Source organism: Solea senegalensis, linkage group LG7 (assembly GCF_019176455.1).
Source record: "Solea senegalensis isolate Sse05_10M linkage group LG7, IFAPA_SoseM_1, whole genome shotgun sequence".
Lineage (NCBI taxonomy): Eukaryota > Metazoa > Chordata > Actinopteri > Pleuronectiformes > Soleidae > Solea > Solea senegalensis.
The window spans coordinates 15838399-15855892 of NC_058027.1; the positions used below are offsets into that span (position 1 = coordinate 15838399).

The 17494-nt window shown below is 39.5% G+C and overlaps 1 protein-coding gene across 1 annotated transcript in view; it reads right to left on the reverse strand.

Moving 5' to 3' along the window:
- itfg1 (integrin alpha FG-GAP repeat containing 1) overlaps positions 1-17494 on the reverse strand; it is a 73814-nt gene that overhangs the window by 21211 nt on the left and 35109 nt on the right. The window contains exon 9 of the mRNA XM_044029477.1: positions 9583-9677. Within this exon, the coding sequence (XP_043885412.1) occupies positions 9583-9677 (95 nt within the window). The remainder of the gene's footprint in view (positions 1-9582; positions 9678-17494) is intronic.

A 17494-nucleotide genomic window follows, 5' to 3' on the forward strand; every position in this document is an offset into this window, starting at 1 on the left:
TCAGGTTGGTAATGAAGCTTTTGTTTTTGTTTCAGTGCTACAGAGTTTAATTCCAGCTCTTGGCACATACTACTGTATTGTGCCATGTGCAAAATCAATGCCTTGTTCATTTATTCACTGCTCACTAAATAATAGACACTCAATTCCAAAATGGGAAGAATTCAATTGGGTGTTCAGACACTTAATCATTATTTTACATTATTGATGATGCAGTAAAAAACATGTATTTTTGTTACCAAATACACATGGCCTTTAGCATGTTTTAGCATGTTTCTGGGCCACTGAGTACTGCAAAAACAATATACAAGCTTCCAAAAATGTGTCACATAAAATGAACATAAATAAAGTATTAACTGAGACCTACTTGAACAAGGTTTTCTGCTAAGTTTGTGTTACTCAAGGCAACTGTTAAAACGGTCTACTTGTTTTGCTTCTTCTACATGCACGTCAACGCGCACATAAACATAGAATACAAATAAAATATGGTGCTCCAGCTCCACACATGCCAGTGAGACCAAATTTAAACAGCTAAACAACAAGTACATTTAATATGACGACTACAGCTTAATATCTAGGAGACGATCCAGGGCTTTTAAGCACCTTCACATTCAAACATATAAGTATTTATTCATACATGTATATCGATTGATTTGTTTAAGTGTCATGCACTCAATAGTGTCCAGCCCATAAGGGGCCAGCATCTCACAATATAGACATTGACATTTGTAGTTCTACAAAAAGACACAGCAACACGGAAAGTCATCATTAATGAGATACAAAATTCTCTTCCCACACATTTTCTCTTAATCTGGCTCAGGCATAGATCTCATTGCAATCAGATATCAGCCAAAATGAATCAAGCTTCTTTCCCTGGACTTTTTCCACTGCTCGGTGTACCTAAGGCAGTGGAGCAGAAAATGAAATTCATCCTCAACAACATTCAAATCACATAGCACAGAGTGTCTTTGCCTGCATTCAAACACACTGGCAGCCTCTTTCAACACCTGGTCATGTATTATACATTGTACATTACATTACATTACATTAAAGTGTAAAGAAATTACGAAAGATCATTTCAATTATTTAGTGACACACAGTTATATATGAGATACATAACTAATAAAGAATAATGAATACAACAAATGGTTGTATTGGTGTCTTGAAACAAGTTAGAGTATCAAGGAAATGAATGCGAATCAATTTAATATCCCATGTACTTTTAAAGCTATGGATAGAGAGCTGTGTGTGTGTATCCTAGAGATGTGTATGGCCAGATGCTGGAGATTTAAATTATTCATGAATGTTAAATAGAGAGAGCAGGTGCAGAGTGGAGTCACTGGAGAGACAGTCACCAGAACTGCCACTAATAGCTCTTAATAAGACCGGCACGTCTGAGAAAGACAATCACAGTCTATTATTAATCAGTCTGAAATGTATTACTCAAGCTGTGATGTTGTTGATCTTAGTTACCTCCAAACCAACGGTGCAGACTATGCAAACACAGGCAGTGATGTAGAGGTAAGTGTGGCAGATATAGTGGTGGTAGTAGTGAAGGTAATGCTAACGAGGGAATGCCTCAGTGGCTCCCTGTCAAGGGATGGTCATCGTCAACAACCCCGTTTGTGGTATCCATGGACAACGTTTGAAGTCACACCAGGGGTGAGGCGATTGTCGCTTTTGGGAACCTCAGAATTGGATCCAGTCAAGGACAGAGTTTGGGGATGGAAAATGGTGGATTATCCCATGGACGGGGGAGTAAGCTGATGTCACAACTGAAGAAGAATGCTGCTTTTTGCCGTTCCAAATAATTTGCTGTTTACTATATAATAATTTTTTGGTCTGAATCAGAAAACTTTGTTGTGCTTTAGCTTGATGGAAACATCTAGTATTTGTAAAGCGGACACAAGAACCTTTCCTGCTGGTTGACTTAAATTTGGTCAGGACAACTGATCGAGGTATATTGACAAGTAATTATGCTTTCTACATACAGACCCTACCAACCACGACCTCTGGAGAAAACTTGGAATCAAAATTTGGAGATTTAATTCAATGCTGCTCAGTCAAGATTGGTTAAATGGCTGTTGAAGGCATTGTACTTTGACAGGCTGACTGCCTGCCATACAGTGGGATGGAAAGAGAGAGAGTGATAAAAGGCTGCTGCCAGTAAACACAGTGCAAGATATACTGTAGGCACACTTTCCTTTGTACACTCCGATAGGGGTGAAACCATGGTTAAAAAATTGCCAGGGGGGGAAAATGTGTTAATCTGTTAACTTTATTAAGTTTGAAGTAAAGAATGAGGCGTAGAGAGAGAGAGAGAGAGAGAGAGAGAGAGAGGGAGAGAGGGAACTGGGAGATGGGACTGATAGGAAAGAAAAAGTGGGAAGTTCTGCTGATATATTTGTAAAAGTCTTCACCTAAAATGAGTGACAGCTCATTAGTTAAAGAGAGAACGCTGGTAATCCCAATTTGCTTCAAATCAAAAATCCAGTAACTCTTTAATATAAAATGCCATACATAATAATAATAATGATGATAATAATAATAATACATATGCCCTTCAAGTTTGAATGGTGAAACTGTGCTAATAAATATTAACTACAAATTAGTTCCCAAGTCAGCAATTATTCCCATCGAACAGGTGGTCACATTTTCCGACAGCAGCCACATCTTGAATCATTTTGTCTCCTTATTCCAAACAGCACATGGATTCTCTGGTGAGTTATCTTTTAATTGGAGTCCTTTGGTCTGTGCTCTGAGTCGCTATGACGTTTTCTCTCAGGACAGAGCGAGGCCTTTGCTGCCGTCAGCCTTATCAGCAGTCTACTGTGCTGGTGTTTACCCTCAGGCAATCAATGAACTGTCTGTTGCCTTTTTTTTTCTAATGCTGATTAAAGTGGACAGAGGAAGAGCATGGAAAATGCATTAAAGAAAATAAAAAGGCCAAAATAAAGACACACAAACATGCAGAGAATCTTTAATGTTTTCGGTTATGCTCTCTTTTTCATTTTGGTGTGCCGTGGACGCACCGCAAAAAGCAGGCACTGGATGCACTGTATAATGATGGCGATGTGGCACAGCCTTATGTGGAGGATGATGTGGAGATATTGACAAACGGGAGTTATTGCACACCTTTGAAACAGAATCCGCCGCATTAGAGCAGTCCTTTGACTGTGAGAGACAGCGGATGATCATATCATACATGTGCACACCTTCATGCATATGCAAACATATAATAGACACTTGCTTAATTAAGCAGAACAAGATTAAGCCGCAAACTTCAAGAATCCATTATCATGGCTGTCTCGCTGTAATTGATAGATTATATTGTTTCCTTGTAAAGAAACTTGATTGTCTCTGTCAATTATAACCCAGTGACAATCCCAAGCAATGATGATACTGCGTGAACATACGGCAGAACAAAAGCAGACAATAAAAAAATGACATGAGATAAGTCTTTTCCATTTGAGCAGCGGAGGAGAGCAGTAATGCAAAGCAGAGTGTTTACTCTGTGTTTTATTTTTATTGCTCAACAGTCTTACGCAGGGGGGACTTTAAGGGAAAATATATGGTGCGCATGAGGATATTTAAGGTTTGTAATCCGTTCAAATTATTTCATATTTGAGAGGCTAAAAGGAAAACCCAACTTCAAACTTCAACAAATCATGTTACTTCTTGCCGGGGACTAAAGAATAATTATTATCATTATTATTAGTAGTATTAGAGTATTATAATAATACATTAACGTGTCCAAATGTCTCTCTTTCTAAACCGAGTTTGATCCTGACATTCCTTGTTTCAAATGTCAACATATTAACATATTGAGTAGGGAATTGAACGACTCTCTGGTTGAGTGTTAACTGCATAGGTCCAAATGACCTAGTTTAATGGAGTAACTGAGATGAAGACAATGATGGGATTTGTACTGAAGTGGTAATCTGACACCATTAATGGTTGTTAAGGGATCCCGCATCCAAATGGTTGTTTTTTTTTTGTTGTTTTTTTTACCAAACATCAGGAAAACACAGTGTGTGTGCAGACAGTTCCACACACAAACCACGTACGTAAGCATAAACAAACATAAAAACCAGAAGGGGCACCAAAACAGAACCCCAACACAAAATCATTCTCCTGACTTCAATGACGACTAAAGTGAAAAAAGCCACAGCACGCTCAGAGACTCCCATTGATTCAACTTGCTGGAGAGAGCTCCCGCTTCATTAGGCCAAGAAATTAAAATGCAGGCGGCCCGCAGTGAAGGTGGGAGGAGGTAGCTTGGTAGTTTGCACTGTAATGTGGGGAGGTGCTGCAACACTGACAGACAACAAGGCTGTCCACGGCGAGAAAATAGGAAGGGGGGGGGGGACAAGTACTTAATGAAGCAAAGGCTCTTTTACGATCCCAGCGATATAATGACAATAACACTCTTCACATTATAACCAGAGTTGAAAGACAGCATGGGTTTGAAATGACTAGTGGGTGGGAAGAGCACATGCAAAGGAGCAGTTTAGTTTGTCTTGCTATAATCATGGGCAAGAGATTGATCATAGCACTGAATATGATATATGATATTGATTTACATACATACATACATCTCTCTACCTCTGTCTCTACACATATAAAGATATTGATATATATGTATATCTATCTATTAGGGGTGGAACGGTACACAAAATCCACGGTTCGGTTTATATCACGGCTTTGGAGTCACGGTTTTCTGTTTGGGTGTTTTCTTTTTTTTACACTCTAAAAATATCATGTATCAGATCTATAGCCTATTCTTAACCGATATTCTTAAGGACATGCCATGCAATCATGCAAAAACTGAAATAATGAGGCTGCTTGATTAGGGATTAAGCACATCATTGTAACAATCCAGAGATTTTGAAACAGTTAGGACAGACATAGCTGCATTACACGTTTACATTTTTATTCTAGTTTCCATTCCATTCTGTCACTGCTTGTGTCAGTGCTTCAGAAAGATGCTCACTTGTGTGGCTTTCATAAAGTTGGCAGGTCTGCAAAACGGAGCTTTTCATCTTCCACTCCGAATTAAAGTAATGAGCAGTCACAGTTAGAAATCTTTCAGTGGCCCTGGAGGTCCATCCATCTGGAGTAAGAGCCACGTAAGCTGTGGCGGACAATTCTTTGATAATTCGTCGTTGTGTCTCTTTATAAAGTTCAGGAATTACTGTGTTGCCGAAGTGACGGCCGTATGGAATATCATACCGCGGCTCGAGCACTTTAATCAAATGCTGAAATCCTGCATCCACCACTACGACATAAGGCTGCACATCTTGCGCTATAAACACCCCCATTGCTTGACTTATGGCTTTTGCCCTGTCTGACTTCTCACCAAGTGCCTGTTTAAATGCTGCGGGGACTCACTCTTCCTTGTGTTGTCGAGCGTCACACTGGGGTGACGTCTCAGCTGTGGTGCAGTGCTTGCATACAGTTACAGTTTTGTCCACCAACTTTTTGCCACTGACATCATAGGTTAGAGTAAATCCGAAATGCTCCCACACAGAAGAACGTGTGTATATATATATATATATATATATATATATATATATATATATATATATATATGTATATATATATTTATATATATATATATATACAACCATTTGTCAGTTGTAGAATAGGTTTAGGAGTACTACAAAGTATTACAGAGTGAATATTGAAATCAAGTTTGAATTAAAAAAACAACCCATGGCAAATCAAAAATGCTATCACCAAAATGCTTCTGAAAAACTGCAATTAGATCTTTTACCCAAATCATTCAGCCTAACTCGGGACTGACTTCAGAGTTATTAGTAATACATGGAGTTTTGTGAGCGCAATCATTTTTGACAAGCTATATTAATCCCGTGCTGACTTGTCATCTAGCTGTGAATATTCCCTACAAAGTTAAACAATTCCTTCGAATGACACCTCTGTTTCCCCACTCCAGCTGTCTACTGTTTGCTCCTTACATCAAACTTGTTGTGAAGCATGTGTTGTAAATATCCAACAGCATATTTGTTTCAGCAGACTGCTAATCAGTCTGTGTTCAAGTCTAGCTGCTTGGCAGCTCATTAAACCAAGCTAGTCACTTTGGTTCACTCCATCTGAATTAACGATGTGCAGTTCAGATCAGTACAAGGATTTATCAAGAATGAATATAATGAATAATAAACGTTAAATTTCATTTCCAGGTGGACACAAGGCCGCAATCTGTCTCGGAAAAAGGACAGTCAAGAGTCACAGCCAGAGATGAAGTGAGACCATATGTCTTTGTGTCAGCTGGACAGGATGGGGACACGGTTACCTGCTGTCAGTGTCACCTCTCTGATCACTGACTGACTTGGATGACTGGGGGAAGCTGTCCTGACACTGCGTGGGCAGCGACAGTAGGCATCTGGCTTGGTCTTTATGAGGACAGTATGAGTGTTTTGCATTTGTGCAAAGTAGCACTTATCAAGAGAATAAATATGCATACACAGAAATATGCAACCAAAAACAGATGTATTTAAAAGAGTTCAGTTTGCTGCCACTGAAACGGACACAACGCACAATAAATGGAAACATGGTGATCAGACAACGTATTAGATTAGATAGGCCTTGCTGTGATATTAAGGACATGTTTTCATGAACAATGATTTGCTTTTGTCTTCAGTTTTGCCACAGAGCCCATGTCATATAATGTGCTGCTGCAAACTTGCTGAGAGAATGGGGCAGATAAGGGTAATCCGACCGATTGTTTACCATACATTAAGTTTATTAACATGAGAATGTCCTAATATAATAACATAATAGCATGTACAATAGTACAAATGTAATAATATAATAGTCTTTTTACATTCTGCTTGTTTGTGAAGAGGGACGGGGAGGGGCTATTCTGCAGATAACTTTATTTATCCTCTTAGGGGAATTCAGTTTCCACAGTTTCACCACTGCACACACAACCATTCACCGAAACACAAATCCAGAATGCATGAGGAAACACTACGTGGCATGTGGAAGACCGTACTAAGCACTATATTAAAAACGCAACATAAATAAGTTCAATAAATAAAGCCCATCGCCCTTAACCACAAGTTAACTTGGCTCTGCATTCAACAATGTAACAGCAGAAGGAACAAATGACTACGAGTGCGGGTCTGTCTTCCTGGGAGGTTACATATAATGTCTTGGCACTAACGAAAAAATTCTCGTGGTTGATAATTTGATTAGAACAGATCAAAAAGACCCATCTATAAACTGTAAAACTCATTAAAAGTTTGAAAGATGTGATAAATCACTCAGCTCAACCACATAAATATTCCAGCGTTAAACTAGAAGTGAGCCACGTATTCACATATCAATCTGCAAGAGAAAGTGCTCTCTGATTATCAAGAGGTCTATACGTTTTTTGCGGGGATTTCTTTACTACAGTTTTCTTGACTGATATAACTCCCACAGACACATTACAACATCGCTCTCCGCAATAATATCCATTTATCCATTTACGGTACGGAACATGAGGAGCATAAAAAGCAAGGTTCAGGGCGCAATAAATGTGATCTGTGTGTCTATGAGGAAAGAGAATGAAGCAGAGAGGTGCTGGGAGCCTCCCGCGGTGTTCTCCATTATGGTGAACTAAAGGCCCTGGAGCTGCTGCAGAGGTAGGAGCAGAGCAATGGCTGAGACTGCAGAATGAATTGCTGTTTGCAGATGAACTACAGACACACGCTAGTTTCTGCTCAGCGGGAATCCCATGCACACCCAAAGGCATTTCGCTACATCTCTGCCTGTATACTTCTTCGCTCTCCACTCCTCTTCTCTGCTTCTCCTTCTGTCTGATCTCCGTCTGTCTCCCCTCGAAGCAGCGATGAAAGGACAATGACATTTATTTTGCCCTCACTTCTCCAATTGTCCTTTATCTCCGTGTCCTCTTTGTCCCTTCCTCACTCTCCTCCTTTGCGAAAGGATGTACTCTTTGTCTTTCCATTCCCCCCTTCTTTTCCATCCCCCTTCTCTCCCTCTATTTCCTCCATCATTGTTGGTGGGCAGGTGCCTCTAGGGAGGACATCTGCTGACTAGCTGCAACATTAACATCGCAAGGGAGCCACTGTAACTGAGCCACACACACACACACACACACACACCCACACACTAACATGCACAGGATGTGAGATCAAGCATAATTATGTCTCTGCAACTGTGTAAGTAATGATGAGCTGATGCGATCACGTTACTGTGAGGTAGATAAGCATATAAACTCTGTGTTTGTGTGTGTGTGTGGTGTTAAGGTAGGTTGTCTTTACAACTGTACAATGTTATCACCATTCCACAAAAGCACAAGTGCTGTGTTTTAGTCCTCGGCTCTGCTCTGCCCACCCTTCCCTCTCCGCCTGTCTCCTTCTCTGACAGTGATGACTGTCTCTCAAACACATATAACAACCCACAAGACAACATGTGTTCACTTTAACCATCAGTGCCTGTACACCCCTCCACCCCTTTCTCACACTCCCTTCCTTCAATCATTTTTTTTTTTTTTGTTGCTGTCGGGCAAACAAAAGAAGACATGTCCATAGGGAGTGTGCGCTTATGCGCATCTCCAAAGCGTGCATCTGAGAGCTCATGCGTGTGTATGGGGGCGGACATGCAGATAAGCCTGTAATATTTCTATTTTGGACTGAAAGAAAAAAATGGAAGCAAGTTCTTTGGTGGCAGAGGAAGGAAGAAAAAAGGAGCTGGGTCTCCTGCCAACTGGTAGGATGCAAGTGGGAAAAAAAAAAAGGAAAATCACACAAGATGGTACTGTACGTAGGCGGTGGAGGTGGTAGAGTAGATAGTATGTGTGTTGATTTCAGTGTAAGACCAAGAACATGTTTGAAGTTGCACATACATTAAATATGTCTCTATGTGTACAATAATCGGACAGGACTGTGTGTGTGTGTGTGTGAATATCTGTCACTTCCATCTTGCACAGCTCTGCAAACACTTCAGTGCTCACTGGATCAGCCACAAAGTCTTTGCAAGCAAAATCTATGTTTTTGCCTTCCTGAAATAGCCAATCATTGAACAGCAAAACTGTGGCTCTGGCTTCAAAATGGAGCCACCGTGTGACAGGGTTTATAAGTCCTATAAGTCCTAATGAACGTGAAAGGAAAAAAACCTGACATAAGGCGTTATTTGGGAAACTAAGTCAAGAAGTAACGACAAAAGCAGCCGTTTCGTGTTTCGTCTGGACATGCACAATATTTGACTCCATCATTCACCTTCTACTGCTCTATCCTCCACATGAGGGTCGCGGGGGGAGCTGTGCCAAGCTCAGTTGACATAGGCGGGTCGTTTTCAAAAGTAGATCTTTTTCTTGACTCATATATATATATATATATATATATATATACATATACATATACATATATATATATGTACAATAATAACAACATGTGAAGTGAAGAACGAGAATAGAACAGAATAATGTTATAATGAGTATAGAACGGACCATGTGCATTAAAGTAGACCAGCTCACTGAAGTGTGATACATAAAAAAGGTATGGTGTAGAAAATACACTTATTAGAATAACTTGTGTGTGTGTGTGCTTTATTTACCTCTTGTGAGCCGGACTTGGCCAAGTAGATGGCACTGTGTTGACAGGTCTTCTCCAAACACACGGGGAGAAGGTGGTCCTGGTAGCCATCACCATCTGCCAGAAACAGACACAGATTTCGACTGAAAAACAACAATGGTGAATTGAACCAGTGGGAAGCCAGATCTTTTGTTTACTAAAACTGTGCTATTCTCATATTTTCACAGTTGACTTTGAGCACAGCACAGTTTCTGACACAAAGAAAATTGCTTCTGTTTTTTTTTTCTCTCTTTTTCTTCCAAGTGTGAGTTGGATCATAGGGACACCTGCTTGTTTGCTATGAGCAAACACACATCCAAGCAGCACTTGTCTCTTTGATGCCTTTAAATAATGTCAGTTGACTTGAAGTGTGATTTTCTCCAGTGATTTCCATCACTATTAATTATCATGATCCCGTCTAGACGTCTAGGCTTCACATCTGATGTAGAAACGGGGACAAAGCCTCCCAAAATCGAAACGGCAGCTCTTTATCGCACAAAGATAGCAGAGCACCGGGTTCAGCTTCACATTATGCACACATACGCAGTGTATGAAGCACGTTTCTTTCTATTACACGGTTAGAGGATGGCCCACTCTACATATAAAAATATCGATTTGGTGATATATTGTCGTCCTTCCTCATGCAATATGATAATTGATATGCCAGGGCAAATATCAATATTTTAATTAACAAATTAAGGTGCTCTAAAGTAAACATTCCCTATCTCCTCTCGGTGGCGCTGCTCAAGTGGACGAGGGAAACTTGGCCGGAAGTAACCTGGCTGAAGAAGAGGGAGTTTACAGCGGGATAATGGCAGAGAACGATAGGATATGAGAGACTTTACGCAATTTCGTTGCAATGTGATATTATTGGTGTCATGGACCCTGTATCGTGTATTGAAATAGTATTTATTTTAAAGCAATTATACACTTATAATGGGTAATACATTCATATCAGTGCTGAAATCAGCCTCTTAAACTATTTATTGTGACAGCAATTCGGATATATGTTGCTTTTTTTTTCTTTTTTCATTTGTATTGTATTGTTGTTGCTGACTGGGAAACAATTTGTCCCTTGGGGATAATAAAGACACCTTGAACCTGAGTGAAGTCTCCGACAGTATGTGAAATCCCTTAAGAATACATACTTTGTTCATAACATGCCCAAATTGTATATACATTCTGATTACATACAGTTTAAATTGTGTATAGTATTACACTTGTTATTATTTATTTATTTTCCATGTAGGTTTTAACTAATAAAGAATGAAAGATAATGCATTAATCAAACCACTGATATGACCAAAGAATGACAAAAAAAATTAACATTTAAATAATTACACACATTGGGTTGATTGTCCACTCTGAAACTGAGGTTCCTTTAACCTGGAACTTTTCCAGAAAAGTTACAGATCGTGCACTTTGAGTGGCAGTTATTCAGTGTGCTTCACAGCTTTAGAGATGTGGCTGTAGTTTATATAAAAAAAAAATACACTCATGCTCAGGGGCACGCATGTAAATCAGACATAAAGAGGTGAAACAGCTTCCAGGAGTCTTGTCACACAAATGGGCAAGTACAACACTCCTAAACAGATGTTTGTGCCATGTGGACGCGAAGACCTGATAGACACTGATGATGAATGACAGACAGCGGAAGGAAGAGGAAGAGGAACTGAACGCAGCTGTCAGGGGAAACTACGCAAGCGGCAGAAAGAGGGAAAAAGTGAGGAAGATAATGAGATACACTGCAGAAGATAATAAATCAACAAACTCTTATATCTACGAGTCTATTTTTAAATCACACACAAATATGATACGCTTGTTTTAAAAAGATAGACGCACTTGTGTCCAGACACTCTTGAAGCCAGTGAATAATGAACACATTTAAAATGACTCCTCCCAAAAGAAATTAAGATTCAAAAGTGAAGAGATTTACTTTTGAAAGTAAACCCCTCCATTTTAATGATGTGCAATACTATTCATTCATTCATTCATTCATTCATTCATTCATTCATTCAAGACTAGTTAGTGAACCCCCCATTCTATTTACATTTCAAATTTGCACACATACAAATAGAAGCTATGGCTGCTGCAAATACCTAACGCAGAATAGTCTGTCCTGGTTAGAAGCAAAGAGTGTTACAATTACATGAGGCAAATGGAAACAAATTAGCTGCATTACTATGCGCATAATGGAAACAACCTGAAACATCAAGTGCACCGTTTAAGAATATTTAGCATTGTAGATGTGTTGATAGTGACAGTGCAGACAAAGACGCGGAGAGAGAGCGACAGAATGAAAATGAGTAATTAGTCTCACAGAGGTCATCGCTCATCATTCAATCTCTGGCGCTCACTGTCAGTTCTCTATAGTAAGTTTCCCTCCTTCTATACCACCTTTCCTCAATTACTTCATTTTTCATCAGTCTATGCATCTGTCTCCCTTTAGCTCATCTTCTCTCTCCCACCTCCTCTCAGTTACTCACTCCTCAAGCGGTTAATGCCGCTTGCTTCTCCGACTTCTGCTCCTTTTAAGTCACACTCCCCCTCCCTCCTTCCCTCCCATCTTCATCTCTTCCTCCTACTGACGATGTACGGTGTGATGAATATTGGCTGAGAGAGCCGCAGAGAATCTGCAGGTAAGTATGAAAAAGAGACGGTGTTGAGGAGAGGGGGGGCCTGTGAAGGACGTGGGCAGAAGACGGAGGGAAAACAGAAAAGAAAATAGCTAAATCCAACATGACGGAGATAGAGAGAGTCAGAATATACAAATGTACAAATACACATTGGCATGCAGCGTATACGGCACAATACCAATAACAATGCAAATTACTACCTGCATGCATACGCACAGACATACATGTTAGGATGTTGCCAGGGCCCCGCGTCTCATTATGAACTCTGTGCTCTCAGAGGACATAGATTTGTGTGTGTGTGTGTGTGTCACTATCACGTGCACAAGCTACATTGAGGTCGAACTATTTGTAGATTTGTTGGTTTGGTTTGGCAAGTCTGATTTCACCTTTGTCACATGGTCCACGAAGTCCAAATGTCCTTGTGTGAGACTGAACTTGATGATCAATAACAATGATCATCACCATTGACATTGACTGTCAAAACTCTCATTGGATTACCTTTGGACTAATGAAAACAACTGACATAAGTAGTGTCTGATGGATAAGATGACATCCAAGTGGAGGTTTAAGTATCATTGAAAAAAAAATTGTGTAAATTCCAACAACATTCTCTGCTCTCAAGTGTTACACACATACACGCGCACACACACACACACACACACCCAACCAAAGCCTTATTCTTAACCTTCACCACAGCCAGTTAACTCTGACAACCTAACCCCAATTTAAACTTAACCAGTTCTTCAGAATTAGGATTGGTCTCCATGAGGACTACTGGTACTGACAAGGTCAGTGTTTATACCAGAAAAGGTCCCAAAGAGACAACAAAAAATAAGTATGTGCATGCACGCACACAAACACCCACACATGCTTTAGTGGGGACCAAAGCATCTTAACGTCACTGTTTTTCAGTGTAAGTACAGAATACTAAACTGCAAATGTCAGGTTTCCTCCTCTTCACACATTATAGATGTGTTTCAGTCAAGACTAAAAACTGTTTCTCTCCTGTTTTCCCTTGAGGTTGTCCAGTGCCACTCCAGTAGTTGACTTCCGCCTATGTGGCACATGCCTGGAGCTGTTTTCTAACATACATAAAGTGCGAGGAGGAGAAACTGCATTTGCTTTACATGCAGTTTAGAATTCCTTTAATAATTAAATGCTAATTAGTCTGTAGATCACTGTGGGTGGAGCCATTTAATTAAGAGTGCTACTCAGGAATAATTACTATGCAGCAGATATTAAACTAAGGAAAAGAGAAAGATGTGAGCTTTATGTGTGATGAAGGACACTTTTGTGTTAAATGCTCTGCAGTTCGCATATTCACATATGCAAATGTTCTCTGAACTCAGAGGCAGTAAGCCCTGGAGATTTGATCACGAGCATTTGGACAGGAATATTTCTCAATGCGAGAAATCTCACAAAATGGTGCATGATTAGGGGGATTTTATTTTTCCCTTTGACCACATTTTTACTTCATTAATGTGGTCTGGAGGGATGTCTTCTACATAAACGTAGACGCATGTTGCTATGTGACACTACTTACAAAGCTCACTCTGATCTTAACTAGTCAGGCAGCAGTCCATGAGCTCTGTGTGTGAGCGTGGCACTGAGGAATATAGTGATGGTGAGTGTGAAACTGGGAAAGGAGAAGAGACTCAAAAAGCCTGTGAAAGGTATACTGTGGTTAGGGAGAGTCTGAGTCAGAAAGAAATGAGGGAGAGGAGGAGGAGGAGAGGCCGAATACAACACAATATAATAAGATGAGTGGAGGAAAGAATGCCTGAGGGTGGAAAGCAAAGAGAAACAGGGTGTCCTGTTAACATGCCGACTTACCAGCACACACATAAACTCACTCACTCACTCACAACGATGTACACACACTGCACAATGACAGGCCTTCCAATTTTAAATATCACTTCCAAACACGTTTCTGTCTCGCTGTATCTATCTTAAAGAGCTGCTGGTCACAGAAACAGCCTCCCTCCACCGTACCTACAGTGAAGCTACCTGACACACTTGGTTGCGGGACTTTGTTGTGCTTTCCCTAATGATGAATTATGCATGGGACCGCTGTCATTTTGAAAAATAAAATTACCTCAGTGATAAGGCAGATGGCCCTGTTTTGTCTGGCATATGCTGTGCATCCGTTAAGAGTTTAGTGCTGGCGTTGAGCAGCAAGCGCACAAACAGAGGCGTGTGGATGTGTTTCTGTATGCGGTCTTGAACATGCAGTATATGTAGACAGTATGTAGTACTGTGTATAAGTTTAGTCAGTGTATGCTGCTTGTGGGAAGTACTTCAGTATGTTATGTTTGGCAGTTTGACAGTTTGAAATTTCAATTTTCATTTGTGAAAATTGCTGAATGTGATGATGATTCAATTCAAATAGAATAGAGCATTTTTCAGGTGACTGGGCGTGGACATTAAACACGATGCAGGTGACACAGCCAAGTATTTTTTTTTACTCAACCAAAGGCTTTTGAATATTTAAGTGAGATAAAAGTGGTCAGACTAAAAGCATTAAGAGAGGTTGACACTAAACATCATATCTGTCTCATGACTGCGATACATCATTGAGCTGAACTGCAGCATGCACCTAAAACTAAATTATAAATAACTAACTAACTAGTAAATAAATAACTGATATAAAAATGTTTTTCAGCTTTTTTATTTTAGTAATAGGTAGTAATAGGTCTGCTACAGTTCACTGAATGAACTTTCCCTGATGATAGCAACTGTGGAGACATTTTGGAGTATTGGTAAGTATCAATTAACTTTCTAAGGTATTAACTGTATCATTCCTCCTATTGTCACAGAGGAGAGAATGTACTGTAGTGGGAGTGTGAACTGACTCTAGAACACAAAGGGATGCAGTGCTGCTCTCTGCTCAACCTCATATCCTCCTTTTCTTAATTCCCTCATTATCCTCCCTGCTATCTTTACCTCCTCCCTTTCCAGATCACCCACCACAGCAGAATACTCATATTTCTCTCCTCTTTTTCTGTCTCAGCTCATGTCATCTGTGAAGTGCGCTGTCCTGCCTCTGTCTTTCATTCCGCCTCCCTGCAGTCATTCATTTCAGGGAAGCCCGAGTCCCGCTCTCTAATTAGCCTGGAGATATGCCGGTCAACATAAAATGGCAACACACAGAGAGAAAAACACAGAATGATAATTATATCAACAGAGTTAGACTAGTGGACAGGCACAGACTGTACCAGTGGGTAGGAGCACAATTCAATTAGGTGGATACAATATAAACAGAGATGTAAAAAAAAGGCAGGGGTGCAAAAACGGCATCTCCTGTGCAGTCCCAATAAACAGTGACTTATTTGTTTGTTTTCAATATAACCATTTGCATTGATGCTGTGTTTTTTTTGTTATTGGATTGCGATCTTGTAATCTGGGGTCTTCCTGTTCCATGTCGCAACCTCAACTGAAACATATGAAACTAAGCTGTGACGTAAGCTGCAGGTGCAACGTCAATCGATCACTTCAAGTACGCACACAAGTGATTAGTTACGCCTATAACTGGAGTTGTTACATTTATCAGACGCACACAAAGATCGCTGTTGGCGTTCAACCCCCCTATGTCACCCCATGAACACAACTGTTGGACAGCTGAGCTTCACTGTGTCTGGCTCCTGACGAGATAAAGCCTCGTGGACACTTGACAAGTTTCTCCGACATTTACTTTCAACCTCTAAATTGACAGATGCATGTCATTGAACAAGCACTCCAGATCAGTGATAGCTTTAAGAATGTAGAGTTATTTTTAACAAAAACATATTATATCTAAATGTAATATTGATATAGATGATACAGATAGATATTTCGGTCTTAAACCAATGTATTAAACAAACAAAAACAATGTTGTCATCCTGAAAGTGGCATGACTGTCAGTTTCATTGTGATCTATCTGGTATTAATGTGGGACATTTACATCAAACCACATATCTCACCCTCATTAAGACTCCAGGGGAAAGCTGAAATTTCTTGAGTTGGTACATTACAGTATTTTACAAATTATGTTTAGCTCATTAAAAAAGTTTAACAATCTACATCCACAAAAGATTTGAAAAAATTATTATCATTTAAAAGGAACCGAGAGATTTAAAAAAAGCGAGGACTAATTCAGGGCTAAACTGTGGAACAAAGTAACTAAATAATCAAAATCCAGAGTAATATTTAAAGAAACGATATTAAATAAGTATGTTCAGGAAATATAAAAAGAATGTAGAGGCTGTATCAGGCTGCAGTTATTGTATTTATTGCGACAAAGGGGCAAATTTAATGAGATAACTATTCTTTCTTCTCCCTTTAACTCATATTATGGAGATTTTGGGTTCTTTTAAATTGTTCTCTCCTTTTGTCAATGAATGAATGAAATAAATAAACTAAGCTCAATTAAAAAGGATCACCATGTATGTCTATTTCATCTTACTGTAATTTCGGTGTGGACCACTGACGATGTTCATTCATCAAGCAATGCTGCAGATGTGGCTAAACTGTAAATGCCGCTATAATTTGTTAACACCTCTCTTACAATAATCAGGTATTTGTAAATATTTCAAAACATGTTGTCTTTTTTGTTGTATGTATACATACATACGTAGGAGGTTTAGTCTAATTAAAATACAAACTGGATAACCGTACAGCACACTGTTCAGGGTCATCGCTGCAGTTGAACTATTTTGAGACAATTAACTTCATATAGTTTGTTTTAAACTCCTTGCTGCTTGCTATCACAAATAGCAGAGTTCACTACTTGTATATGACCATGGAGACTTCACAAGCACTGAAAAAGGAACCACATGATGTCTGTGCTCACTTTTCTAACAGATATAACATTATTGTAAAGGAAGGAACATTTGTGCTTTAGGCCAAAATGCATCTATTGTAGACATGTGGCATTCAAATATTAACAATGACTACAAGTGTTTGTTTCGCAGTTGTACTTCTTTTCAGAGTTAATCTTCTCTGACTCATTCCGAGGCTTCAATTCAACCTCAAATCCAGCACTTCCCTTGTTGGTACAGAACATTTCTCTGTCTCAGCCCGACATGTGGGAATCAGAGATATAGACAAAAACACAGAGAAACGCAACGATGAATGCAAGTCAAACAAAAGTCTGATATTCCTATTATGATGTATTTAGTGATATGAATTATTATTCAACATATTAAATATTAGCAGATAATATATCTTAAAACAAAGAATAAAAACTAGAAAGGCTCTCATGAAAACTCCGGAAGAGAAAGT